Source organism: Aythya marila, assembly GCF_965140915.1.
Source record: "Aythya marila genome assembly, chromosome: 20".
Lineage (NCBI taxonomy): Eukaryota > Metazoa > Chordata > Aves > Anseriformes > Anatidae > Aythya > Aythya marila.
In genome coordinates this window covers 6,314,896-6,342,313 of record NC_139061.1, presented here as the reverse complement: position 1 = coordinate 6,342,313, position 27,418 = coordinate 6,314,896, and the positions used below count along the sequence as shown (strand labels likewise).

The 27,418-nt window shown below is 48.9% G+C and overlaps 1 protein-coding gene and 1 long non-coding RNA gene across 3 annotated transcripts in view; one reads left to right on the top strand and one right to left on the bottom strand.

Annotated features, from left to right (window-relative positions):
• The window catches only part of SLC43A2 (solute carrier family 43 member 2), a 28,785-nt gene extending 4,530 nt beyond the window's left edge, over window positions 1-24,255 (top strand). The window contains exons 3-14 of the mRNA XM_082776050.1: window positions 4,406-4,595; window positions 5,582-5,637; window positions 6,269-6,345; window positions 12,007-12,099; window positions 12,932-13,065; window positions 13,493-13,695; window positions 14,308-14,451; window positions 17,619-17,757; window positions 18,182-18,314; window positions 19,168-19,241; window positions 20,971-21,094; window positions 21,961-24,255. Coding sequence (XP_082632176.1) covers window positions 4,406-4,595; window positions 5,582-5,637; window positions 6,269-6,345; window positions 12,007-12,099; window positions 12,932-13,065; window positions 13,493-13,695; window positions 14,308-14,451; window positions 17,619-17,757; window positions 18,182-18,314; window positions 19,168-19,241; window positions 20,971-21,094; window positions 21,961-22,122 — 1,529 coding nt within the window. The 3' untranslated portion in view covers window positions 22,123-24,255. The remainder of the gene's footprint in view (window positions 1-4,405; window positions 4,596-5,581; window positions 5,638-6,268; window positions 6,346-12,006; window positions 12,100-12,931; window positions 13,066-13,492; window positions 13,696-14,307; window positions 14,452-17,618; window positions 17,758-18,181; window positions 18,315-19,167; window positions 19,242-20,970; window positions 21,095-21,960) is intronic.
• LOC309885769 lies at window positions 8,718-14,390 on the bottom strand. 2 transcript variants are annotated; one of them, XR_014318848.1, is made up of 5 exons: window positions 14,276-14,390; window positions 10,760-10,876; window positions 10,411-10,641; window positions 9,437-9,530; window positions 8,718-9,219 (listed from the first exon to the last, which is right to left on the bottom strand). It is a non-coding gene; the product is annotated as an uncharacterized lncRNA (long non-coding RNA). The 2 variants fall into 2 exon arrangements; XR_014318847.1 differs by having other exon boundaries at window positions 8,718-9,530.
• Window positions 24,256-27,418: the final 3,163 nt, after the last annotated feature.

Sequence of the window (27,418 nt, the reverse complement as noted above, 5' to 3'; positions counted from 1 at the left end):
TTCATTCGGCTCGAATGCTGATTCCGCGGTCTTTATCAGGATTTGGGCCTTATCAGCCGCCGGGGAACTTGATCTGGTCAGGGCCTCGTGCTGCCGCGATGGTACTTGGATTGGGAAGCTCAAGGCTTAGGCATTTCTGAAGCACGTTTAAAGGAAAAAAAACCATTGAACTTGGTAATCTGCTCACAAAGAGCAAAGATAAGGAGTCAGAGGGACAGAGGACCTTCCTGTAAAACGGGGCTGTGGAAAACCGAGGAGGCGATAAACTAATTCACCCACCTCAGCGTAACACACCTGGATGGGGGCGAGGGAAGGCGCAGCCTCGCGGCCCTGGAGTGTTTGATCCAAACCCCGGGGGCTGCGGTGGGGCCTCGTAGCCCCAAGGGCCCCTCGGGCCTGGTGAGACGTGCGGAGGGCTCGTGGCGAGGCTGCGCACGCGACCCTGTAAACAGGAAAAAGTGTGAGCGTGGTAAAAGCTCGAGTTCAGCAGGAAGCTCGCCGCGCTGCCCTGCAGCTGTCAGCGGCGCCAGCTGGGGAGAGAACCGCTGCGGACCCAAACCGCAGCCGGGGAGCAACTGGGGGCTTAAATAATGCGGGGCTGGGGCTGCTCCGGGGCTCATCGGGGTCAGGGAGGTGCGAGCAGAGGGGCAGGCGCGGAGGGAAGCCCGAGCCCGTTGAGTTCGCAGCGGTGTAAAGCAAGAACATCTCCTCCCAGTTCCCAGAAGTATGACACCATCCCAAAAAGAGAAAACATGTTCTTATGTGGGCAGGCTGCGGATCAGTTGTTTGCACATGCATTTTGCTGTGATTTCTTAATTTTGTTTTTTTTTTTTTTTTTTGCCAGCACTCCCAGACTTTGTCCCTGTTTTTTTTTTTTTTATTATTATTATTCCTTTTTCTTTTTTCTTCTTTTTTTGAAAATAAAATAGAAGAGGAAGGTGAAGCCACTCAGACAGTGTCCTAGAGTTATTGCCAGGGCTGTCTCTCCTGCTCGGCTCAGGCTGATCCAAGGAACAAGATGAAAGGAAACCTGTGCTGGTGCGAGATGGCAGCCGCTCCTGAAAAAGCCAGGCTCATTCCTCAGGTGACCTGCTGTGTGCCTGGGATTCGGAGGGGTCAGCAAAGAGTAGTTAATGATTGACCCTCTCGTGAAACCTACAGCACTTCATGTGGGAGAAAGGATGGCTTTAAACGTCCCCGGAACAGCCTGAACAAATCCCAGCGATGAGCTTGACATAAATGATTACCGAGGCTGCCTTCCTCTCACCTAAGCTCTGCCATTCTTTAAATAGTAACTCAGAACTACTAATTGGGCAGCAGAAATCCTGCTGCTGGCAGGGGAAGCGCTGTAAAAACAAGCAGTGTGCTCTTGTAATTGCTGATAAAGACTCGCAGCTCCTTCTGGCTGGTCGGTGAGACCGCGGGGAGCGTGCACGGACCCAACCTGGGCTACTCACGTGCCGTGGTGGCACACGTGCACAACGTCCAAGGTGGACTTGGCAGGAGGATTTGGGGAGGGCACAGCCCTCGGCACAGGGACTGCCCTTCCCCAAAGCGCCGCTGTGGATGGAGCCGGGCACGTAGGAGCTTTTCGTGGCAGTGTGGTGTGCAGTGATCTGGAACAGGATCTGAGCCGTGATTGAAGGAAACGGCTGTTTGCCGTAGCCAGGCGTGTTGGGTAGGTGAGCAGCGAGGCAGGTTCTCTGCCCATTAATCTCCTCCTGTCCTTGTCACACGTTGCCACTCACTCCCCTTGCAGGTGACCTGCAGGCTCCATGGCCAGGCACCTGCAGCCCCTCCAAAATTTTCTATTTGTGGCACCTCCCAGAGATTCCCCGGACGAGGAGGTGCCAAGGGCCGCTCGAATCCTTTCCATTACGCCTTGCTGGATCTTCCCTTGTTGCTCAGGGGCTGCTGCTATTTTCACAAACAATTTGTGTTTCCACATAGCGCTGCTGCCTGGCCCCTCCTCGGAGCTGGCGGCCAGCAGCTGTAAACAAGGCGCTTGGTACAGGCACAGCCTGCAGTCGCTGCCCTGGTCCCAGCCCTCCTGGCAGCAGCAGGGCTCCAGAGGTGGCCAAACCCCTTTCGCCGTTCCCCCCGGTGCTGTCGGAGGGCCTGCAGTCAGCAGGAGCACCCTGGGGTCACGCTGCGACCATACACACCCATATATTAACGTCAATTAATCTATTTCGGCTCCCGGTGCTGAATATTTCTGGTCTGAGATCCTCTTGTGGCTGTAAGGTCACTGCACTGCCCACGTCCCTTCGTCCACAGCTGAGCTGTGTCCGCACAGTGCTGACACAGGGAAATCACTGCTGTTTTGTCACTCTTCCCCCCCTCCCCAGCACGCCACCCCTCTTGTTTTTCTGACTTCAGCCTCGCACCACATCTGTTTCCTGTGAGCTTATCTCGGTGGAGAGCCCCAGAGCCTTGGTGCTGGGGGCGAAGCCCCGCACCTCCGCCTGCCGCGTGGGACGTCGGTGTTTGGGGTCCTGAGCCACAGCACGGGGAGATGGTGAAGGAAAGAGTGAAGGTGAAGAGATATAGAGGTGGTGTGAAGCCACAGAGGCTCCCAGGTCTGTCCAGGACTGATTTGTAAGGATGTGACTCAAGTGCATCCTCCCCGCAGAAGGGATGCTGCTGCACAGGGCCTTTTGGGGACATGTCTGTCACTTTGGCTACCCTTGGCTATCAGGGCAGGAGAAGGGCTGGATTAATTATCCACCAGGAGCAAACAGCAAAGGGAATGAGCAAACAGTCATTGCTTGCCACAGGCGGTTTGAGACCATCTTAGAGCTGTTTTTGGGGGCAACGTGAATGGAAACGCCTCGCATCCTCCCCAGAGGGCTGGGAGGGGGCAGAGAAAGGATTGCAGGAGCTCGTAAGCCTCTGATAGCAGCGCCTGAATTCCTGCTCATACCTGGCGTCTGGAAGGTGGCCCGTGGTTTGTTTGCGATTGACACAGAGCCGGGAGGGTTGTTTTGGCAAGCAGGAGAGAAAAATGCCAGCTGGGAGAAGCAGGGTGAAACCAGTCACCTCCAGGGCTTGGGGGGAATGGGGTGGAAGGGAAGGAGACGTGGGATGGGGACATGGGGTGGCACGAGCAGCAGGGGAGAGCCTGACCATGAGCCACACCAAGCAGTGAGCGTCCTCGCTCAAATATTAGGAATATTAGGGGTTCCTGCTAATTAACCCCAGTGCTGAAGATCTCAGGTCTCACTTCACACAGTTGGTTACATAGGTGACTCCTCCCTCTAATCTTCCTTTAATATTGAATTTTGTCAGATCAATTATTAAATATGGAGGAGAGTGCTTTATGTCACTGGCTCGCTGCAGCAGTTTAAAAAAAAAAAAAAAAAAAAAAAAAAAGAAAGGCAAGTGCTTTGTCATACCAGCAAAGGTTACCGAAACGTCAGATAAGCGCCGGGTGAAGGAGGGGTGGAGCGCACCAAGGCTCTGGGTTAACAAAGTCTAAAGGCACCCACGTTGTTGGAGGAGACTTAAACCTTCTTGGGATGGGCTTGTGACAGGAGGGAAGGTGGCAAGAGCCGGTGAAATTGCTGCTGCAGAGAAAAGGGAACTTCTTTCTTTTTCCTTTTCTTTCTTTTTTTTTTTTTTTTTTTTCTCCCAGTCCTGTTTCTGTGTCTGTTACACAACGCCAGCTCTGCTCAGCGTGGGAGTCTGCCTGCACAGTTCCTCAAGTCAAGAGCAGAAAGTCAGAGGTGTAACTGAGCCGTGTGGCCTAAAACCACTTGGAAAAAACACACACACAAAAAAAACTAATGACGGGGTCAAAGCTAAAGATGCCCCAACCCATTAATGACCGGCGGGGGCAGGTGAGCTGCCCGCCCCCCTGGGAGCAGGACAGCGCGGTGGCCGCTGCCTCCCCATCCCTCACAGGGCGAGAGCAGGAGGCTCGTCCTCCGAGCTCCGTGCCAGGCCTCGTCAGCCCGGCATCTGGACCCAAAATAGCCGCTTTGGCTGTGGTTATCACTTCCAGTTTAGTTCGGAAAAAATCCTTGATGGCACGCCAGTCCTGGATTAGGAGTACTTTAGGTTTTATCTCGGTCCCTTCTAGTCCTGCTGGGGCAGTGCCCTGTAACTTGTGTAGTTCTATAAATTAATGGGGCTCTGTCCTCGGGTTGCTCTGCCCTGTCCTGAGGTTGTTGCCCTCCTGCTCCTTCTTCATGGGAGACTTGTTCCCGGGCGCCTGCGCACCCTTTGCTCCGAGCTGACCTCGTCAGCTGTCCCCTGTCCTTCTGCTCTTTTTCTCTCCCTTCTCCATTTCTTACTGATTGCAATCAAAATAATCGAGATAATTTCGGAGGCTCCTCTCTTCCCTGCCTGCCTCCAAGCCCTGTCCCAACACGCTGCAATGATGCTCCTTTATCGTCCCGTGCAGGAAACTCCACGGGCAGCCCTGAGGACGAGAACAGCACGGAGGCAGAGCACAAGTGGCCAACGTGCAACGCCCAGGACGAGATGCTGAACCTGGCCTTCACCATCGGCTCCTTCCTGCTCAGCGCCATCACGCTGCCCCTGGGCATTGTCATGGACAAGTACGGCCCTCGCAAGCTGCGGCTGCTGGGCAGGTCGGTGTCCCGGGCACTAGGGTGGGCTGAGGGGTGAATTCACGCTTTATCAGAGGCTGAGGGGTGCAGTGCCTGTTGGCATGCCCCTGAAACATCAGGAACCTTATGGGGGATTGGTCTGGGAGCTGCTGGCTGTGTATGGGGTGCCTGAGCAGCTCTGGGATGGTTTTGGCCAGCACTGGGCAGCACGATGAGTTGTTCCACAAGGGACGGGCTTTGGGACTCCGTGTCCAAGCTTCAGCTCTCCAGCGTTGCTCCCTGCTTCCCGGCCAGATGGAGCCTGGAGGAAGAGCGGAGTCACTTGTGAGTCACAGCAGCTAGCTTTTCCCCTTCAGCTATGTCCTGAGAGGCGCAAAACCAAGATGTTACATCAGAGCTCGCAAGCTGGGGAGTTAACTCTGAGATAAACCCGTCCTGCCTGCCTTTTCTGGGTCCCCTCTGTGCCATGTGGTGTCTGCGCTGCTTTCTGTCCCCGATAACAATGTCACTCGCAGCTCCTGCCGTGGCACGGGAGGATGTGGCTTGCTGGGCGCAGTGGGCCCCAGCGCTGCTGAGTTTTATAGCACTGAACTGTACCAAAACCAAACTGGCCTGTAGGCAGGGTGGGAAAAAGAAGGTCAAGCCTGACTCAGACCCTACCTGCGAGGAGCTGTGACCGCAGCTGGGTCACAGAACCGAGGCTGCTGCTGTCCTGGGTCACCTCGAGGGGATGACTGGGCAAGCTCCGTGCTGGAAAAGCAGCGGGGCATCTGGGTTCAGCAAGAGCTGTGCCAGAGCAGTGGGAGGGAATGTTGCTGCTTCAGCCCTTGTGCAAGGCTTCTCGGTAATCTGCGGGTATTTCCCTGGATTTTTGTTTCCAAATCGCCAGCTTCCTTACATAAATTATACAGCGCTGGCTTAACGAGGTGCTGAGGAGGGAGAGGGATGTGTAATTTATTGCACGTAAGGCCAGCTGGAGGACACTCATGGTTTTGGTTCCCTTTCAGCGCCTGCTTCGCTGTGTCCTGCGTGCTGATCGCATACGGTGCCAGTAACCCCGACTGTAAGTAGGCATTTGGTGCTGAGTTTGGAGGGTTTTGGGGTTGCGGCCCAATTTTTGGGGTGCAGATGAACGTGCACGGAGCTGTGTGCTCCACGTGCAGCCCTGGGGTCTCGCTGGGGACACAGACCAAGGGTCTGCTGGCCTGGGAGGCTGTAAGTGCTTGGCAAGGGCCAGAAGCCTGAGATAGCCAGGTCTCCCCCAGCTTTGCACTTGGCCAAGTGCTGTAAGAAGCAATTTCAAGCAAGTTCCTGGCTTTTCCAGGGTTGGGAAATGGGTAATAGCACACCACGTGTAATCTGCTTTCTCACTGGGGATGGCTGGAGCGTGCTCCTCAAGACCAGATAGTGCGATGACACTTTGAACCCAATTCCTTCAAGTACATCTTACTTCTGGGACCCATTCAGAGAAGCTACATCAGCAAGCCTGCTCCCTAGAGAAAAGCCCCTCTCTCGCTGTGTGGCCAGGGAGATGGGTGCTGGTGGGATGAGCTGGGCTGGAAGGAGTGTGGCACGTCCCAAGGGTGCTGGTCCTCTGAGGTTTGCACGTTGGGACCAAAGTCCTGATGGCACATTGGTCTCCTTTCCCTCCCCACCCCACTAAAGGCTCTTGAGCTTTTTTTATTCTGTTGCAGCTCTGTCTGTGCTGATATTCATTGCGCTGGCTCTGAACGGCTTTGGTGGGATGTGCATGACCTTCACATCGCTCACGGTAAGCGAAGAGTTACCATCTGACTCTTATTTTATTCCTTACTGTGGCTGTGAGCTGGGCTAGCAGGAAGGAACAAAGTGGATCTCTTGCCTGCGGCTCGGGTAGCACATGGCTCTGTTTGGAACAAAGGGTCAGTCACACTTTTACCTGAAAGGCTGGGTGGTAGCTGGTTAGTCTAAGGCTTTTTTTCTCCGTTCCTTTATTACCTGCCTCTTGCATCTCAGATGGAGGTGAAAAAAATGAGATTTTTTTTGGCTCAGGCTCAGGTTGCTGTGTGCCTGTACACGCAGCGCCCAGTTTAGCTTTGACAAACAGAAGGAAGCATCAGGAGGGTGCAGAGCCCTCGCAGCAGGGCAGGACCAGCTTTTTGTGAGCGCTTTTTGCACCTCTTCCCCTCTGTTTTCCAGCACAAAAGTGTTGGCTCTCGGAAGGGTGAGAGTCCCTTCCAGGTTTCCTTAGAAAAGCCGAGCTGCTGAATGCCCCCGGCTCTGTCTGCGCAGCTGCGTGGGTCGCTTCAGTCCGTGGGTTGTGTTACAAGCACTGGTCAACAACCGTCAGCTGGGTCCCTGCGTTTTGGGGTTCGTGTTGCCTGGAGAGAGAAGCGGTATCGCTCTCCAAGTAGCTGCTTGATTTTCCACCTCATTACCCTTGTCAGTGTGGCTGAACCAGGGTCGGGTGGAAAGGCTCCTAGAAAAGAGCCTGGGAAGCACTGATTGAAAACTTCCTGATTTGGACCGCGTTACCTTGGGCTTGCTGTTAAAAGTTAAACTCGTAGTTAAGGTTACCTCTAATTTAACGTGGATTAGGCCCTGGCTGAACTCCTGAGACCTACATTTGGCAGGGACTGGGTTTAGAGATCACCGCGTGCGCTGCGATGTTGTTACTGCTGTTGCTTTCGTATTCAAAGCTTTCAAAAGTGTGTGCAGATGTCGGTCTCACGGCTCTATGTAATGTTCTTCACTGGAAGCCTTGGCCATGCTCCCAAAGAACTGTGGGGCAAATGTCATCCTGCCACGCTTCAAAAACAAGCAAGGAAGAGAGGAGCACATTGGTACCGCAGGGAGAGAGGAGAGGATTCCCATCCTGCAGCTGCCAGCTTTGGTTATTGTCTCTCCGGGTGGTTATTAAGGGGTCACAGATTATTTTTGAGCCACTGGTGATGATAGGAGGAAGGGCAAGGGTAGGGCTGAGACTGGATGTGCTGTACCGTGGCGTTTAGCAGCAGAAGAAATAAGCAAAGCCACTTATTAGCGCCCTCGTTAGCGAGCCAGTTTCACAGCACAGAGGAAGTACGGCTGCAGGAAAAAGGTCAAATCTTCCAAGAAGCGATCCAAGCCTCGGGGAGGGCTGGAGCAAGTGGCAGAGCTGTGAGTTCACGCGGGGAGACCGCAGGTACAGCCGGCTCCTCCAGGCAGCGGTGTGCGTTACGGGGAGCTGGGATGGCCTCGGGTCCAAATCCCCAAACCCAGGCACAGGTAGAGCTGCACGTGCCTCCGTGCAGAGGCATTGCAGCACCTGAGGCGTGTAAAAGTGATTAAAAACTGTCCAAAGTGTGAGGGAAGCACCTCACCTGCACCGCGACGTTGCTGTGGCCGGTGACTTACGAGCACGTGTGTTTTGCTCACTGCCGTGCCCCTGCTTGCGAGCCACGGTTCGTGCCTCGAGTCACCTTCCTTGGTGGCACGAGGTCCCTTCCAGCCATGGCCCCCTGGGGATGAAGAGGGAGGGACGTGGGGAGGGCAGGTCATTGCGCAGGGGTGGTGAGCGGGAATTGGCACCTAGTGCCAAGTGGGCTTGTTCTGGCTGCCGCCGGCTGCCGAGCATGCACGAGTCGAAGCAAAGTGACTTCCTCATCCAGCCAGCGACCTGGAACGCCCTAGGAAATGGGTCAAACCCACTGGTGCGTGAGCAGGTCCCGTGCCATCCCCGGGTGGCTGCTCGGTGGCAGGGTGGCCACCCTGGGTCCCCATGCACCACGGTCGGGCGCTTTTTGGATGCTGGGGACACCCACAAGCTTGGGCACGGTGGGGTCTGATGGTCTTCTGCAAGGGTTTAGGGAAGGGGACAAACGAGACTGCAGCCCCACAAAGCGTGCCCCTTGGATTTGAAGGGTTTTTCAGCAACAAGTCCCTGGGGTTTGCCAGCAGCGTGTGGCACCCTGCAGGGCCGGGCCGCCTGCACCGGGTGCTGTGGCTCAGGGAGGAGGGGGAGCAAGCAAGAGAGCGGCGGTGTTCCTGCTTCTGGGAACAAGGTCAGGCTGTGCCTGCTGTTAAAATGCAGAGGGGGAGATTTCTGCCTCGTGACTCGGTCTTAGCCAATATAAGGGGAGATTGGAAATGGAAACAGATCCGTATTGGTGGCTCTGACAGCAACACAGGAATCTGGCGCTGGTTCTGCTCCGGAGCTATTTCATGCAAAGAAATAAACATGTGTGATAAATTACCACAAAGAGCCTTTTATAGATTGTTTTCTGTCCTGTTTTCCTTTCAAAGAACTACAGCTGCTTTGCTCTTATTTTCTGCTGCAAACAGCGCCCTTTGGTCGGGGCGGGGGGGATCTCTGCATAGGGAACCTTCTCTGCTCGGAAATATTAGCAGTATTTAGGGCTCTGGGGTCTTTTGTTGGAGAACGGGAACAGGAATTTCCATATGCCTCGGACAAAGCGGGCAGTTTGTGGCTTTCCTGGAGAACAGATTTTTATTGTCTGTAATATTTCCAAATATACCTCCTGATAGGCAAACCAAAGTTTTCCAGTTCTTGGTCCCTTGACTTTTTTTCCACTGTTCTTTCAAGAAGGAGGGACACTGGGCTTGGTAACGCCACTGTGGTGGTTTTTGTGGTGTCCTTTGCATAGGGGCTGTCTCCAGGGAAAAGCTGAAAAATTGTAAAACTAATTGAAGGTTTTAAATCGCTATAGGGTAGATGAGGAGAAAATCATCTGCAAGAGGAAACGAGGAAATGATTTTATCAGTTTAGGATTGCAAACCTGTAATAAAGGACTCCAGGAAAAAAAATAGCTATGGTATGGCAAAATTCAGTTAGTATCTTTCAGACAGGGCATAAAGTTAATTATACATTGAGCATTATTGACCTTTAAACTGAAGACATAAGAGTTTCTTCATGGTAGATCTTCTGGAATTGAGACACCCGTACCAGAAGAAGTTAATGGAGGAGTCTGTTCGGGCCTGTAGGAGTAAGGTCAGACTGAGGATCAGATCTTTTTGGTGGCAGGAAAGCAAAGAGCCTACTTGCTCTGTGGTTTGGTTTGGTTTTGTGTTTTGATGTTTTTTTAATTATTATTTTCTTGTCCCTAGGGTTCATATTTTTTCCAGTGCTCACTGCTGTAAAGACAGCTGGAAAAATGGCTTAGTAAATATTGTGTGTTAGTTTGGTAGCTGGTCTGCAGAGACCTGCACAGGCATTGCCAGCGCTGGCACTGGCAGTCTGAGGGTTTTTATCTGGGTCTGGGCTATTTTTTCTTTGCCTCCCCCCTGTCCCCTCAGGTAGTCTCGGATTTCCTTTCCCCCCCAGAGCTCAGTGTTAGCAGTTGCAGTTGATAAGATCTTATCCAACCCAATGAATCTCCTCTATCCAATTTTCTTTAAGCCAGCCACTTGCTTGGTGCCAAATAGGATTTTAGGAAGCCTCAAGCCTTTCTAGGACTTGTGTCCCCACCGAGGCAAAGCAGACTCGGGTTTCCCAGACATGGCTGCTTGATTTCGGGTTTGCTCTAGGTCTCCGGTAGCCCCCAGAGCAGGAGGATCCACCTGGGAGCTGCTTGTCTGCTTATGAAAAAGGCCTTTTGTGATCTCTGGGGCTCCGGGGAAAAGCAGCCGGAGCCAAGAAGCAGCTGTGTTTGTGAGCTGCCCAGCAGCAGCAGCTGTTTGTTGTAATTTCTGGAGATTGTTTTAGGTCTGGGGCATTCGAGATGAAACAAATGCCCTGCCTGCTGACGGCGACCAGCCCCTGCAACCTGCAGCTATTTCGCTCTGCAGATGCAGTTTTCTGGGCTGTGTATTTTAGGCCAGCGCTCCCAGGGAGGGATTTTTGAGCCTGGTAACAGACCTTTGGATCCTTTGCCGTTTCCTGTCTGCAGCTCCTGAAAGCAGCCTGTTGGCAGCGCTCCCGGATGCGGGGATCTGGGGCTGGGTGTGGGGATCCTCGCCGCAGAGGAGCACGGTGTTTTCTGCCTCCTCCGTGCCTGCTCGGGGCTCAGCATCGGGCTCGGCGCATCGCTGCTGCTGTTCCTGGGCTGGGGTTATCCAAGGACCTGGAGGCTGCGCTGCATAGAAAGCTCTGCAGTGAGACAGGGAGAGATGATAAACAGCCAGATGGATCCCGGAGCATTCCTGCGCAGGAATACTTGTGCTGTAAACAGGCTGGTCCCACCGTGACACGAGCCAGATTCACTTGCCTTATATGCTGCTCCTGGGAAAGATGGATTTGTTTTCCAGCAGCGAAACGGGAATGCGATGAGAGCATGTGCTTGCTCAGGCTCCAATATTCTCTGAATCATTTTGTTCAGCTGTCTCTGAAAACAGATAAAACGCTGGTTAGGCTTTCAGTCCTAGAAGGCACCCACAGTGCCTGGCTTAAAGGCCCCCCGAGGCTGATGTGGTGATGATGCCCAAGTGAATTTGGGGGGAGTCGGTGACCGGAGAAGGGAGGCGGGAGGGCAATCTGGCTGCCTGAAGCAGAATCTCTGCCCACTGAGCAGCTTCAGGAGGTCACAGCTCAGCTCTCTGCACCCTACAACTTCATGGCTTCTCCCTGCGATTTTCAGCTAGCAGGCTGGTGTAGAAAAATGGGAAGTTCCTCCTTTCCCATGAGCGGGAAGGTCTCGGGGCTTTTTCTGCCTGCTCAGCTTTGCTTTCGGGTCCCGAGTGGAAACAAGGGTTGGAGAGGCAGTCTGGGGAGAGCTGCTGAGCTGGCTGAACTGCTGCGTGAGGTGCTCCTCGCTGCCGTGGCAAGAGCTTTGCTTTCCCAACAACTCCTTGCAGAACCAGCCCCGTCTGCTCTCGGCGGTGCCGTCGCACCCGATAGGAGCCGGGTCTCCCTTGCAGAGACCCTGCCTGCACAGGGGGACCTAGCGAAGCAGTTCGTCTTTGTCCCTGTTCCTTCCTGTTATAACAGGAGCTTTCTGATCTACTGCACGGATCTGGGTGCTGACCCAAGGTGTGTAAGCAGTTCAAGGTGTCACGGGGTGTGTTGGGGATCGTTCAGCTCTCGCAGCCCGTGTCTAGCAGCTCTTGCCTGGTGACTGGCAGAGAACTCAAGCGTGTATTTTTGGAAAGGAAAAGAGGTGGTGGCTGTAGCCTCAAGGAAAGGAACTCAAAGAAAGCACAAGGGCTGGAACAAACAATCCTGTGCTAAAGGTGACCAATGCAAAGCACGCTGTCAGTCTGGAAGGAAGCAGTATCGTTAAGCGCATAAATCTTGGATTGTGGACGTTCCTTGACACTGGAGACACCACTGCAACCTGCAGGGCACTATCCTGAAGAGATGAGCTGTTCTTGAAGAAAACTGGTTTCTTCGGGCTCTGGTAGCCAGAAGTCTTGATCCTAAATGCCAGTAGCTTCTCAAGAGAGCCTCCTTCCTTCTTTTTGCCTTGTTTTCCCTTCCCAACAGCAACCTGTTTCAACCGATTTTTCTCCCCCCCAGCTGCCCAACATGTTTGGTGACCTTCGTTCCACGTTCATTGCTCTGATGATTGGCTCCTATGCTTCCTCTGCTGTGACCTTTCCAGGAATCAAGGTGAGGCTGTGGGACCGTGACTCATTCCTGGTGCTGTTGTGCTGGGGTTTTGCACCATTTAGCAATAATGTGGAAAGAAAGGGACTAATTATTAAAGCACTTTTTTAGAGATGCTTTTACGAGATTCAGTTCCTGTTTAAAGACTTCCCAAGTGCCTGTCTCAAGAACTCAACAAATACTGCAAAGAGGATGGTCTGTTTGCTAACATGCTGTAAGATCTTAAGGGTGTTCATTAAGGAAAAATGAATAGCTGATGATTACTTTTTAATTAAAGTCTGTTTTATTTTATATAAAAAATAGCTCCAGGTATTATTTATGTGTATTTTTAATACATGTGTGTACTTTATCTGTTTGATTGTCACCAATGGTTGGCTTTGAGCACTTCAGAGCTAGCAAACTGCATTGAGGGGAGAGAAGAGATGGTCACTTGGGCTGCCTTGGTGGTCCCTAGCGGTTCTGAACCAGTGACGGCTCACTGCAGAGCTAGAGTAAGAGACAGAGTAAAAGAAGGCTCTTCTCAAGGGTGCAGGGAAGCTCCTGTTGGCTTTCCAAAGAGGAGGTCCTCAGTGAAAACCTTTGGGAGCCATTTGTGATACAGCTGCATGCCATTGCAGCTGGAGGTCCTGTTGTCACTGTAGTTGTTGCTAAAGATGTGCACGTACAGCTGTCTCCAAGCCTGCGTGTCACAGAACTGTCCTTTCTTACTGTTTGTGTTAAACCCATTTTAAATATAGTGTGTTCTTTTCCACAACTTCCTTTCAGATGATATTCTAAGAATATCGAAGATCTTTCTGCTCTTACAGCGAAAACCATATTTCCTTGTGCTTTGTAGGTTATCTATGACTTTGGGGTCTCCTTCATCCTCATTCTGCTCGTGTGGGCAAGCTGTGCAGGGCTGGTTTTCCTCAACTGTTTCTTCAACTGGCCACTGGAGCCTTTCCCTGGACCAGAAGACATGGACTATACGTAAGCATCATCTAGATTAGCCCCGGGGGCTAATCCCATTCTTAATTCTCTAGAAAGTGGTGGCACAGCTAATATAGAGGAGTGGGTAGGGAATTCCTTTGCGTGTTGTTTATTGCTGCCATTTCTTCCGAGGCTGAGGATTTATGTCTGCCATTAGATTTTTATCTCGAGTGGTGAATATCTGTGGAAAGTTGAACCTTCAAAGCATAGGAGTCATGAAGAAAACAATCTGCCAGAAGCAATAAGCATTTCTATACTGACCTACACCAAACTGGCCCAGGGCCTATATCTCTGCATCCAGACCCATTTGTGGGTTTGTAGATGAAAACTAGTGCCGTGAATCCACACGTAGGCTGATTCCTGCAACTCTGCTGCTTCTGATTCCCTACCCTGTGTTGCAGCTCTCGTTCTCGTTACTTCCCAACAGGGTGAAAATAAAGTTCAGCTGGCTGGGATTTGACCACAAAATCACCGGGAAGCAGTTCTACAAGCAAGTCACGACCGTGGGGCGCCGCCTCAGCGTGGGGAGCTCCATGAAGGGCCCCAAGGAGCTGACAGCCTTGCAAGAGAACAACAAGCTCTGTTTGTCCACGGTGGACCTCGAAGTGAAGTGCCAACCCGACAGCTCAGGTGTGGTTCCCTTGGTGCCCCGGGGATGCTTGCACTGGCAGAAGGCCGACGGCCTCTGTGCTCTGCTCCAGACCTGTTTTTATCAGATAGTGTGATACGTAATCCATACGCTGCCAGGGCCATGTGCCAGCCACTGTTATCTAAATACAAGTTTAGTTATATAAGGGATCCTGTTAGTGTACGCCTGCCTAAACACATGATATGCCATTGCCAGTGGTGGGGACAACATCACGGGTACGGGTCTGGCTGCAGAAGGACAGCGCGGTTGGTCACCGCCACCTCTTAGACTGACTGCTGCCATCACCAAGCCTTCCTTCCCCAGGGGAGTGGGAAAAATAAATGGCTTGAAGTTTCCTTTTCACTCTAATCCACAGAATTAGGTGAGGCTTCCTCACTCCAGTTAGTGTTAGCCAAACTCCCAGCAGCTATCGCCACTCATTAAGGATGTTTGTAAGGCACTAGACAGTTGCTACCAGTAAATCTGGAGCTGCCACAGGCACACTGTGTTGCAATGACCAGCCAGAAAACCTGCTAACCACAGCCTCTTCTGAAAACATGCCCATCTAGAAGGGTATATTACCTTCCTCAGTGACCCTCTTATTCCTTCTGCAGCTGCTCCCTCCTTCATGAAGAGTGTCTTCAGTCCCATCTTGCTGCTCAGCCTCATCACCATGTGTGTCACTCAGCTGCGGCTCATCTTCTACATGGGGGCCATGAATACCATCCTTGAATTTATGTCTGGAGATGAAGATCAAGGTAAGGGAACCTAGAGGCTTTTATCTGCTTCCTTGGAACGGGAAGCTGACCCAGACTCGGTCCTTGCAAGAGGCCAGTGTGCCTGATTACTCAGCAAATACACCATGTACGGCACTTACTGGTGTCAGAGTGCGGCCAGCAGCTGCTGGTAGGGTCTAGTGGAGGGCTGGAACTGGCCCAGGATGGAGGGGCAGGCACTTGAATGTCAAGCTAATTTTAGCCTGGTGTCTTTTTAAATACTATTCGTTGCTATTCCTCCAGATAACTTGTTGAAAGTAGCCTCTCAGGATGGACTGTGATAACTTTATTTTTTTTTTGTCACTGGGAAACCTATTTCATCAGGTATTTGCTTTGCTTATCCTAAGCAAGCACAAAGTGCAGAGCAGCTGACTCTCATGACTAATGGTTGGACTAGGTGTCTCGTCCCAAACAGGGGTGGGAGAAGTGAAGTCATTGCTGTTCTGTGCAGCTTGGTGTGAGCTGGGGAGGCTCAGGGGTGCTCGCTGCGCTGGACTCGGCTGTATTTATAGCTCTGATTCAGTACATGGAGCAAACAGGAAAGAGTACATTAGTTTACTGTTGTTGAAAATACCCGGGATTGCAAAACAAGACTTGGCCTTTTTTTTTTTTTCTGTCCTCTGTAGTAAGATCCAGTTTGAACTTGTTAAATCTGGATTGCATGAAGCTGATAAATCAAGAGGCACTCCTCTGAAAACAGGAGTGAGCTCTGGGGGAGGGAAGGAAACTCCAAGTGCCCTGGCATTCCCTGAATTGCTTTGTTTCTTGAGCCTCTGACAGCCTGCAGCATTCAGCTCTTTATCTCCTGGCTCAAGAGCCAATTTAGACATTAAACAGTAAACAGGACAAACTTCACGCTGCCTACCTTTCCCAACGCAGCTCACTTTTCTGCTTACCTTGTAACTCTTTTGCTCTGATTTTTTCCCTTTTTTTTTTTTTTAATCCTGGCTTGCTCTAGTTATTCCCCCCCTTTACCCCAGTATTTTAGGATTAATATTAACTATTTATGCTGCCAACTCTGTTTAGATCAAGTTCTGTACTTGAAAAAAAGGATTGTGCCTCTTGGGTGACTTGTTTTTCTGTGCCACCTTTGAGATTTCTTCCCATTTTCCCCCTCCTCCCCCCAAAAGCAGCCTGGGCTCGCAGTGCAATCGGCTGTCTTGGTGTTTCCATGGCATCAGCAAAACAGTGGTATTGTCTGCTTGCAGCAGCGTCAGGCTGTGAGAGCAGTTCCAAGACGCGTGCAGATCCCTAGAAATGTAATCTGTGTGCATCAGGAGAGGATGGGATGCTTCTTCCTCCGATTTCTCGCTCCCCTCGCTGTTGTTTACTTGCACGTGATTTATTTAGAGAGCTCCCCCCACCTGCAGCTGCTCTCTGGAGCACTCAGCAAGGGAAGCAGAGGGTTGAGTCACTCCTGCAAGTGTTGTTATGGTCAAAGAGAACTTAAATATACCTGGAAACAGAACAGGAGAGAAGGACATGGGGGAAATCAGTGTGTGTGAAGTCTTGAAGCTGCAGTGAGGCACTGTGTCCTTGGAAGTCCTGCTTCCCGTGCATATTAGGACGGTGACTTGGACCTGCTGTGAAGCCTAGAGGTAGAAAAAGCAGTCAGCCTGTGGCTGCTTGTCTTTTGCAGCCCCCCAAAAGATGGAGGGGGGAAGCTAGGGCCTTCAGCAGCCTTCTAAATGACTGCTTAATTTTGTTGTAGGAAGGCAGGAGAGTAGAGCTGCTGTGTTTGGGGCTTGAAATTTCACTGCATCTTTCAAAAATTGCCACCTTCCTTCCAAACCTGGTAATATTCGGAGACCTTTTGTAGAGCCAGGGTGCGTGGAAGACTCGGCTGTGATGAGGTCCTTGCTCAGGATAGTTTGAGGTGATGACATGTACAACAGTGGATGTAAAGGGTTGTGCCTGTGTACGAACCCCTTCTGTTTGCTCTACTTCTGCCGTACCTGCTGGTATTTGCTAGACATTGTTCTCTTTCATCCTGAGGAAAGAACAGTTTTTAAGATGATTGATAAATTGAGAAAACTCGGTTCCTGTAGCAAACACAATCCTTCCTTCTCTTCTCTCACTGTCCCTATAAACTTTCATTCCCTGCCTGAATTTGGCTTCTGCTCTCGGTGTTTAGAGCCCAAGATTAAGTGCTCAGAATAGCATGGAGAGACAAAGCTTGACAGCGTGACTCGCTTCTTACCCTCTATTAAAAAATAACCAGACAAGAGCAAATCAGCTTCAGGAGTGTTTGTAGAGGGTGATGCCACCTGTCTCTTTTGGCTCCGGCAGTTGTTATCATGAGATGGGATGTGAGGCCACATCAGGGCTTGCTTGTCTGGAGGTAAGGGGGGCAGGAATGTGAGTTCAGAGGTTGGAGCTGGAAGTTCCTCTTGCAAGGACCTGGCCAGCAGCTGGAGCCAGGAAGGGGTAACCTGGTGCCAGGCCTGGGCACCATGAGGCAGCCCTGATGGGGTTTGCTACAACTGTATAGGAGTGAAAAGCTTGTCGGGAACTTCTCTCGATTACCACCTTGATTTTGGTACAAGTCATGGTTGTAATGCTTTGGAGAGCTCTAGAAATGTGTCGTGAGGGACAAACTCAAATTCATTTTGGCTGTGTTTTGCTTACAGTGCTGTAAATTGTGAGGACTCTGTGCTGAGATGGGCAGTTTCAGAATCACATCCTTATTTCAGAGCTGTGGTACGCTGTGACTCACCAGCCCTTCTGTGCGATGCCTTCAAATCCCTCACGTGGGCTGCAGAGAGGAAGTGGAAAAAGCATTGTGGGGTGGGGGAACTATGTAGAGCAGCAGGGGAGGGTCTCTTCTAAGTCTGCTGGCATCAGCTTTCCCCTAGAGAGCCGTGTAGACACTTGTCCCATGTTTAACACGTCGGGAATTTTCATCAGTTTCAAGTTTTAATGATTGCTCTCAGGTGCTCTATTTTTTGCTGCAGATTTCCCTCCACGTACACATTTCCAAACTCATCTATTCTGCACAAAATGGGTTAGACTTCACCTTCCCAGCCTGGCTTGTCCTTGCTGGAGCTTCTGAGCAGGAGAAGATGCAGCTGGAGCTCACAGCAAGGAGAGGACTGCTAGGGTACTACTTGGACTGACACTTTTTTAAAAACCTATTTTTTTTCCTGCAGTGAGCCTCTACACTTCCATTTTTGGGGTGCTACAACTGCTGTGCTTGCTGACAGCACCTGTGATCGGGTACATCATGGACTGGCGGCTGAAAGAATGTGATGATGGCTCAGAAGAGAACGAGGAGAGCAACGCTGAGCAGTGCGTAGTGTGCACCACTCGGGACATGTAGCCACAAAGCAGGCCCCCCCTGTGTTTTGTGATAGAAGACCAAAAAGAATATTGGTCCATCAGTATAGAAAACAGAGCCTGAAGGAAGACTTGATCACTTGATAATTGCAAGGAGGAAAGCGTCTTCCATGTCCACTAAGATCAGTCAAGAGGAGCAAATTTAAGTTGTAGCAAGGAGGCTCAGACTTTCCTTCTAGTGTAACGGTAAAAGTAACAGCAACAGCAGTTATTGCCCAAATGTTCCTCAGTTTCTGCTGATGGAGATCCCACCATCTCCCTAGCCAGACCCCTAGCCAAATGGTTTAGAGTTGATGTGAGACGTGGAGAATCTTGCTGTGAGTTTCAGTAGCTGCTGGAAGTGCTTTTTGTAACACGGGTTTTGCTATTGTTCCAGAGGTGAAAAGAAAAAGAAAAAACGTGATCGTCAGATCCAGAAAATCACCAATGCCACCAATGCCTTTGCATTCACAAATGTCCTGCTGGTTGGATTCGGAATCACCTGTCTCATTCCTAATCTACCATTGCAGGTGAATAGATCAAACAGATGGGTGTGCTGAAGGGGCTGGCAAAGTGCTAGACAGGACGGTGCTGGGAGCTCCTGCAAAGCAGCAGAACCAGCTGATGGCAGGAGGGCTTGCTGGCACCACTGGGAGACCTCTGTGCTGCTTTGGGAACCCCAACCTTAATGCTGAAACAAAGAATGCCAGCAGTTTACACACCTGGAGATAACCTAAAGAAGCAACTACAGTTAAAACGTCAGTTGACCTGCAGTTTATACCCACTTGGAGTTTGTGCAGCTGAGCTCTGTAACCACAAATACTTTCCTACTGAGATCCTCTTAGCAGTGCCCATGCATTTAACCTGGGCTTGCTTTAAGCTGCTGACTGTCAGGAAATTTGCTGTAAGAAGCGTGACGCCGATGTATACAGCAGGTTATTTCTGCATCAGAAGCTATGCCCAGTGGTACTCGTGGGATTATAAACCTGTTAAAATATTTATTTTGTGGCACCACCTGTTTTTGGCAGGGGAGTTCAGTGATTTTATGCCATACTCAAACATGCCTTGATGACGTAGGCAAGCAGACGTCATCTCCTCATACTTGCATATTGTCTGCAATAACTTGTGGAAAATTAACTAAATTGGCCATGGGCTCAATAAAAAACCAGTATCATGACCCTGGCTCCTGTTTGCTGGGGACACGTCCTTGCAGCAGTGCCATCTACATTTTTTTTTTCCTTGTGCCAACCTTCAGGCTTAGGTTCTGTGCTGCTCAGTCCCCCCTTTGAACTAGAAAGGAGAATACCTTTAAGGAATGGTTGTGTGTTGGGGTCTGGCACACCTTGGCACCTCGCACCTGACGCTTTCTGCTTCTCTTTCCAGATTCTTTCCTTCATTTTGCACACAATCGTGAGAGGATTCATCCACTCAGCGGTGGGAGGCCTCTACGCAGCTGTGTAAGTCTCTGCTCACCTATAGCATGTGGCTGGCCAGATAAACTGGTTTGGGGTGACAAGCTGCCCAGGTGAGAGGGAGATCAGGAAGTGAAGTCTTTGCGGTCAGAGGGGAATAATGATGCAACTTGTTTCCCCAGCCACTGCTGGGCATGCCAGTAGCTGGACTGAAGTCCTAGCTGATGCTTTCCCTGCTCAGAAACAGCTTACCCCTTTGGCATAGCTACTGTGAGGAGTCAGGCACAGCTGTATACGGGCTGCGGGTGAGACTAGGCTATTGACACTGAGGTTATATTGTAAGAATTCAAGGCTTTTTTTGTCTTATAATGAGTAGCTATGTGCATGGGTCCAGGTAAAACATTAACATAATTGAGTACCTTGCTGCTGGTCTGCTCTGAAATTACACTGGTAAAGCATTGCTCAAGATGCCATTAGTGAAGCCTACTCCCGTTCCCAGGATGGATCACGCATCTTGTTTCCAACTTATCAAAGTTATCGATAGCTGAATCTAAATGCTCTCTTCCTTAGTAAGCAATGTTTTTCGTTTTGAAAACAGCTCTGCCCCTCTGTCCTGACTGGCTGGACAGAGGGATGGAAAGAAGCTGTTTTCTTTCAGAGAATCACAGGATTGTTGAGGTGGGAAGTGACCTCTTGAGACCATCTAGTCCTGCCCTCATGCTCAGGTGGGGTCAGCTAGAGCAGGTCTAGCACTGCATCCACTTGGGGGTTGAATATCTCCATAGATGGGGCTCCCCAGGCTCCGTCTGTGAAAGGTTTTGGTCCCAGTGTCTGGGGAATCCAGACTTGGAAATCCATCTGAGGCTCTGCTTCAAAAACACATAACTTCTCAGCTCCATAGCAGCTAGAAGCAAAATATATTTGTCCTGGGCAAAGTAAATGCCTGTTGGTGTACATATCAGCTTGTATGTAAACTAACCCTCTTTGACCATTGCAACTCTCTCCAACTTCTTGGAGCGAGGTATTTTTGGTTTGAATGTGACTTCTTCGAGTGTTGGAAGGTTTTAATCCATTTTTCTTTCTAAGCTTAGTTTAACCTGACCTTTTATAAACCCTGCTCAGTTGTGAAAAGAGACAGATGTTAGACTGTTCCTGAGATTTATTTTTCCATTAGTAGTATCTGATATTCAGCACTTTCCAGTCAACAGTATTGTTTAATTTGACATGGGATCAGACTTGTCCTCTAAAAAGGAAAACACACGCTAACCTGTTGTGCAGGTTTCACTCACTTCTAAAGGGAGCAAATTATTATGGCCAGATGAAAATGATTGCATAGCTGCAAATGCTGTCATCTGGATAAAGAGGCCATGCTTTTAACTAGTAAATGTCAACACTCTTCTCCCTTTGCAACAGGAGTAGTAGCTGGATAAGCACTTCCATCTGTCTTACGGTACAACTGCAAAACAAAATAAGTGCTGGATCTGGTATTTCTTAAGTCTGAGAATTCAGGATGAGAATGGTCTGGAGAGGAAGCCTCTGGCCCCATCACCAGATGGATTCTGGTCTAGAGAGCACTGTGCTCACCACCAAGTAAAACTAAAAACTCTAGAATAAGTGAGAGTTGTGCATAAGTCCAGGAGAGAGTTGTTCTTCGTATTATGCCTCTCTCGGGACTGTGCTCTGTTGTGTTAGTCTGCTGGGAATGTAACCTGATCGGGGTGATGTGAACAGTCAAGGTGACGTATAATAATGCTGTTGCTTTTTTTGTTGACAGATACCCCTCTACTCAGTTTGGCAGCTTGACAGGGTTGCAGTCGCTGATCAGTGCCCTTTTCGCCCTTCTGCAGCAGCCTCTGTTTATGGCATTGACAGGACCTTTGGAAGGAGACCCTCTCTGGGCAAGTTCTTCTCAAATTTAATATGCAGGCTTGGTGGCGAAAATGTTTTGGGCTCATTTCTTTGAAAATAAAAGCACTCCTGTGCATGGACCAAGGCTATAAACAGCAAGAATTTTGCATGTCCCTTAGTCTGCTGTTACCTTGGTGCCATCCAGGAGACCCTTTTGCGTGTAAGTAATGAGGCCCTGGGAGGGAACGTCATTAACCGTTAGGATGTTCCCCTTCCTGGGAGGAAGGGAGAAGGCTGTTCAGGTGCTTCTTGTGAGCAGTTTGCATGGGGAGCCGAAATTCGTAAGGTAAAACTGAGTGAATCTGCAGGCCCTCAAATGTAATAGAAATTTTCTGTGCTCTTGAGACCTATAAGCTCTGAAGTTCAGTAAATTTTGCTCTGCTGATGCTAATGCCAGGGAAGCCAAGTGGCTGTTGTGGGTAGGGCTAATGTGTAGTGTTTTGCTGAGGGTGTCTGCACAGCTCATTGAACCTATAACATGGATGGGCCTGGAGACTATTGGTCTCTAGGCTGCATGTGCATATATCCGCACTCCAGCAACCCATGGCTCTCAAGTCAGTGATGTTGGTGTAAAAGAACCCCACCTTAAACAGCCACACCTCTTCTGTTGAAAAAAGAGACTTCTGCAGCCATGATCTAGAGCAACAGACTCTTAGAGTATTTAATTTATACACACGGTGCTCTGGGTATTTTATAAATAAAAATACAAAGGAGGTTGTTGCCAATGCACTGAGCAGGGCGTTTCCTGGTTTGCCTGTAGCTGAGTGACGTGGGCTGGGTTCTGACACGTGGGCATGTGTGGCTCGGTCACTGTCGTCTTAGCCTGCCTAATTCTGTTCTGTCTGTCTTCCTGCAGGTAAATGTTGGCTTGCTTGGTGTGAGCTTACTGGGTTTCTGCCTTCCAATCTACCTGGTCTGCTACAGACGCAGGCTAGAGAGAGAAAAGAAGCAGAAGAATGAAGATGCCAAACTCTTCCTCAAAATCAACGGCACACCCAACGAGGAAGCCTTTGTTTAAACTGGTGCTTCAAATTCAACCTCCCCTGTACAGGTTCCTACCACATCCGTGGGTTATACCTGTGGTGTAAGCCAGGCTTTTTCTCTCCTGGCTCTGCCAGTCCTTGCTCATCACTGGAGTGAGAGCCAGACATCATAACTGAGCTTTCCTCAGATAAATGGCAGGAGGAGACTTCCCACTCCTTACTCCAGAACACAAGACACTTTTTTCCTTTTTATAAAGGCCACGCAGATATTGTGTCTTAAGTTATCCCCTGATCACACTCTCCAGCTGCTGAGGCTCTTCATAGGAAACTGGGGAGAGAAGGAAGAGGGATGGGGGAAGAGGGAAGAAAAACCTTAATTTGAATTGTAAACATAACACACTGAAGTCTGTTTCCCCCCCCTCTTCCCTCAACCTTGTCTGACTGTCTCAGATGCAAGCTGCACTCTCCTCCCTTCCTGAGGTTTCATAAGAGTCTTTCTGCTTGATATGTAGCTGGACCCAATGGTTTTACTGCCTATCCAGACATATCCCAGACTGTTTTTGAGGCAGGGAAGGTAAATTATACCTGCGTGTATGAGCACAGCTTCAGTGTTTTGCTAAATGTTGGCTGCTAGCACTGACAGCTCCCAACCCTTTTATTACTGCAATGGAACAGACTGTGAGCAATGGATCTGCCTTCCACACTGAAATGGAGACCCTACTGGACTGCTTGGTCCTACACCAAGTCTCTGAAGGCCTGGAATTCCTCCTCTTCCCAGCCTGAAAGCCACCTGTATGTGTTGTAAACTGCCTGCAGTCCTGGAACCATTGAGATAGGAATTGGATCTTGTTTACCGATGAAGTGCTTTGAGACTTGTTGCCTTTCGCCTCTTCCTCCCTCCAATGTGACCCCAGGAGGGGAGCAGCAGCGTGTATTTACTAAAGTGGAAAAACGTCTTGGAGCTGGGTTCTGGGGCTCCAAATACCTTGGTGTTCACATGTCATAATCTGACTTCTTGTTGAAAAGAGTCAAGAGTACAGAACACTCGTTGTGTCTGGTAACTGGATCCTGTGGATGTATGGCAGGGTGATGTGGGAAAGTAATTCTTCCTCTAGCCATAGCTTATCTGCATTGTTATGATAATAGCCCCCAAGCTGCTGAACACCAGGTTACTCTGACTGACCAAAAAGCTGCTGGTTTGGCTGTATAAAGAGCCTTCTACAATGTCGATGCTCTGTCTGGACAGAGTATGTGGTGATTGATTGTACGGTGAAGCTGACTTATAGAGCAATACATGTGGGTAAAGGTGCCCCAGGGCCTGTTTGCCATGGAGGGAATACAAAGGGAATTCTTAACCTGCTTATTTTTATAGTGGTTTTCCTAGTTCTTGCCTAAATTAGATTTTTCTCCCCTTAACCTCGCTGATGTCAGTAGCTCAGCCTCTGCAGCTATCATTAGCCACCGCACCGTGGGGATCTGTTTGGAGCAGGGCTGTGTGGCGTTGACAATGAGCACCACCATGGGGTGCGTGGCAATGCGCGCACCAGGCTGAGCTAGTGGCTGCGGGGAGGTTGGCAAGGAGGAATAAAACAATTACGAAGATGTAGTGGTGGTGTCTTCTGAACTGCCAGCTCTTGTATTACTGCAAAGGCTGGCAGAGGGTAAGTCATTCAACTCCTTTATGTCTGGTTGGAGAAGGACAAGGCTCAATCCCTGCTCTGTTAGCTCTAAACCGGGGATTAGAAGCATCAGTGCGCTTGGACCGCCCTGTGAGAAATTACCTGGGAACTGGGTGTTAACTCGGTTACTGACGGTTTAAAGCATGCAGATGCTCAGCCCAACCTCGTCTTCACCTTCATAAATTTCAAGCTTGGTGATTTACAGAGCTACGGAGGACGGCTGGGAGCCCCGCCGGTGCCCTTGGCAGCGGAGGATGACGAGGCAGCTGTGAGGCAGCAGCGCCATCTTGAGTCGCTGCGCTCAGCCGCCCTGCGGGCAGCTCGGTTGCTGCTCCACTCCATGGTACCTTCTAGTCTTCAGTCACTTGTTTTAAAATGACTTGCCACTTGAGTGTTTTACACGTTTGTGGATTTTTTTTTTTTTTTAATCTGTTGCCTTTATTAAATGTGTTTGTTCCAAGACAGCCTTATTGCCTGCTGTCAACACTATGCTGTTCTGAAACTGCTTTTTTTTTTTTTTTGTCGGCCTCCAGCTTTGGTGATGATTTACTGACCTTCCCAGCTTTTTACCTTTTGTGATGAGTGATAATTAAGGAAGCAGCATTTTGATTTGATTTCCTGTTCACCTGGAACTGTCTCAAATACATGCCCAGAGACCCACCAGCAGTAGTACAGCTTTCCTAGATTTCCAGAGAGCTTTTTGCAGGTTTCTGCATTCCACACTATTATACTTGCTCCTTCTAAATATTTTGAGATGATTCCTACTCTTGCTCCAAGATACTTGTCACATGAGAATGATGGGTTATGCATTTCTTTATTTTTTTTAGTAAGATCTCAGACAGGTGAGTGTCTGAGCCCCAGTCCTCAGCCTTGCAGTATCTTAAAATAGACATCTCTTGGAGGACGTCAGTGTGCTAACTCAGCATCACTTCCACTTAAGTTTCAAAATATTGAACATGATATCTTCCACGCTTCTGTCATTTGAATTCCTGACATAAATGTCTCTGCAAAATGGTGGAATACGAGTGGCGTATTTTCATGAAGAAACAGTGGGGATGCTGCTGCCTTTGAAGCGTATGCAGCTAAATTAAACAGAGAGCGCCCTTTTATTCCTACCATCTACCTCCCTACTGCAGTTCTCAGTTCCTGCCTTTTTTAGGGGTGTCCTCTAATCCAGTTTCATCTGATAAAATATTGGGTAGATGTAATTGTTATCTCTGTGGCTGATGTACCATGATTTGTAGAAGCTGCCGGTCAGCTGTGAGGAACAGGGCTCATGCCTTTGAGTCACAGTTCCAGGCTCTGTTCTTAGACTGAGAGTAAAGTGTGCCTTTGGCTTGCAGTTATGAGGACTGGTGGGTACACAATGATGTTTTAGTTGTTTAGGGTTAAAGGGACAAATGGGAATACTTTCTCATGCAGCCCAAAGTCAAACCGTGAAATGTATTGCTGTAGAATGTGGTAGGGAACAAAAGCATTTATTATTTTTATTTTTTTAAAACAAGGGGCTGGTTAAACAATGGTCTGATGCATCCAATAACTCAGGGAGATTTTAAGTTGCTGTAAAAAAGAAAGTTACGCCAAGGAAAGATTACTTTCCTGCACACTCAGTCTCTTCAAGAATATGCTAATGGTCAAAGATTGAGAAAATACATGCTGGGTTAGGTGGAACGCTGATCTGATCTCATGGGGTGTGATTTACTCTGATAGTTGTGAGCTAAATTCATTTTAAAAGCAGTCTCAAACTTATCTACAAATCTGTATCTGCATGCTAGATGTGCACATCCTCTACTAATTGTGGCATAACTGCTTAAATGCTGCACCTTCTGCAGGGGTCAGCTTTAAGAAGATAAACAAAGTACTCTGGCTTCAGCCTTTTCTAAATGTTGCCTTGGATGCTGCAGAAACAAACTGTTGAGATGGTCCTGTTAAGCATGATTGTTCAGGGACAGTTTGCCTTGTTTGTTGATGCTTATGAAAATGTAATAATTACATACATTTGGAATGGAAAATAGCATTACTGCTTTCTAGCCAAGTGATGCAGGACTAAGAAAATTCCCAGTGCACTCTTCTGTGTGTATGAGCCATCCTGTGGAAAAAATAAGTGGGCTACCAAATACTAGAGAGCCACATAAATTAGATCAATAACGAATTTACCTTTATAACTCAAATGTAGGTCAATGTGTTGAAGTAGTTTCATTATTCCTAAATGCTTGAATTGGTAGGGCTTTTCCATGCCCCTTTCCCTATCACTCATATTAGAAGGGCAAGGAGGTAGTCATGGAAAAAGCCTCACCTCCTCAGTATGAGCATCCCTACCTGAATGTAATGAAGCAGAAACCTAAGCTGTAGGTGCCTGCCATTTGTAGAAACTGTCCATCAGGGATGTTGCTGTGTAAAGGTGATGCATTTAATATTTTTTTAATTATTATTATCTTATTTTATTTTATTTAATTAGAAAAACTGAATGGGGAAGGAAAGGTGATTGCTTTTTCCTTTCACTAATTTGTCAGTACCTAAGTCCCATCAATAATCTACAAAGTACATCAACAAGCAGTGCATGTTGCCATTAAGAGTAGCAGAGAATATCTATGGTGTTTTTTCTAATCAGGACTTGTAACTGTATTCAGTTGCTGACAGAGTATCTGGATCCTTAAGATGTAACTGGACACGTGTACAAAAATAAGAAAAGAACAAGTCTTCCTGGGAGTCCAACTTAACTGCACCACAGCTACAAGTGAAATGTTTAATGTCCACAACAAAGCCTGAGCTCTTCATGCTCTGTCTACAAAGGAAAATTGTAGGATAACGAGATTTTTAACTAAGACAGTAAATCACTAAAATGTTTTAAAGTAAGAAATTTCCCTCTTGACAGTCTGATGGGCTTGGGAAATATGCCACAAAATATAAAGCAGATACTGCAAGGGAAAAAGAAAAACTTCAAGTTTTGTTAAATTTCTGCTTTGAGCATTTTTTTTTCCCTGCACCTGCAGAGCTTTTGCTATTTCCCTACGTCCCAGTTTAGAAGTGCAAAGTTACTCATAATAGAAAATAATATTACACTAAGGTTACTGATGGGAAGGGCCTGAAAAAAAAACAAACCCAACATCAACAATTAAAAAAAAAAAAAAAAAGACGCTCCTGATGACATGTCACCATTATAATCTCTGGAAATAGCTGAAACAATGATGTGTAGATGCATTCCGACACATTAATTATAAACCCTACAGCTTGTTTTTCTACCTGTGCGGCTCTGCCTGTCTCTGCGCAGTCTGTTTTTATCAGGTGTGCTGTGCTCCATGCTGTTGTCCTCTTCCTGTCCTCTCCCTGACCCTCTGCAACTTGCTTTTTATTCTTGGAATAATCTCCCCCTTCCTGTTTTTTTTAGATGTCCCCCCCTTTCAACCTGACAGCCTCCACTTCTTCCTGTCCCCAAGATTTTTGTTTTGTGGCGTGTTTGTCAAAGCTGAAATGTAAGCGCCCTGTGGCAGGCCAGCATCATCTTTTATGTGTCTGTAAGGTGATGTGCATTCTTGCAGTGCTATCTAAAAATAAATGTGGTATTAAGTTAATCATTAGTTTTCCTTTTGAGGCTGAACATAATAAAAGTATTGCTTGCTTCCTAACAAGACCATGTAAGCCTGAGCGCTTT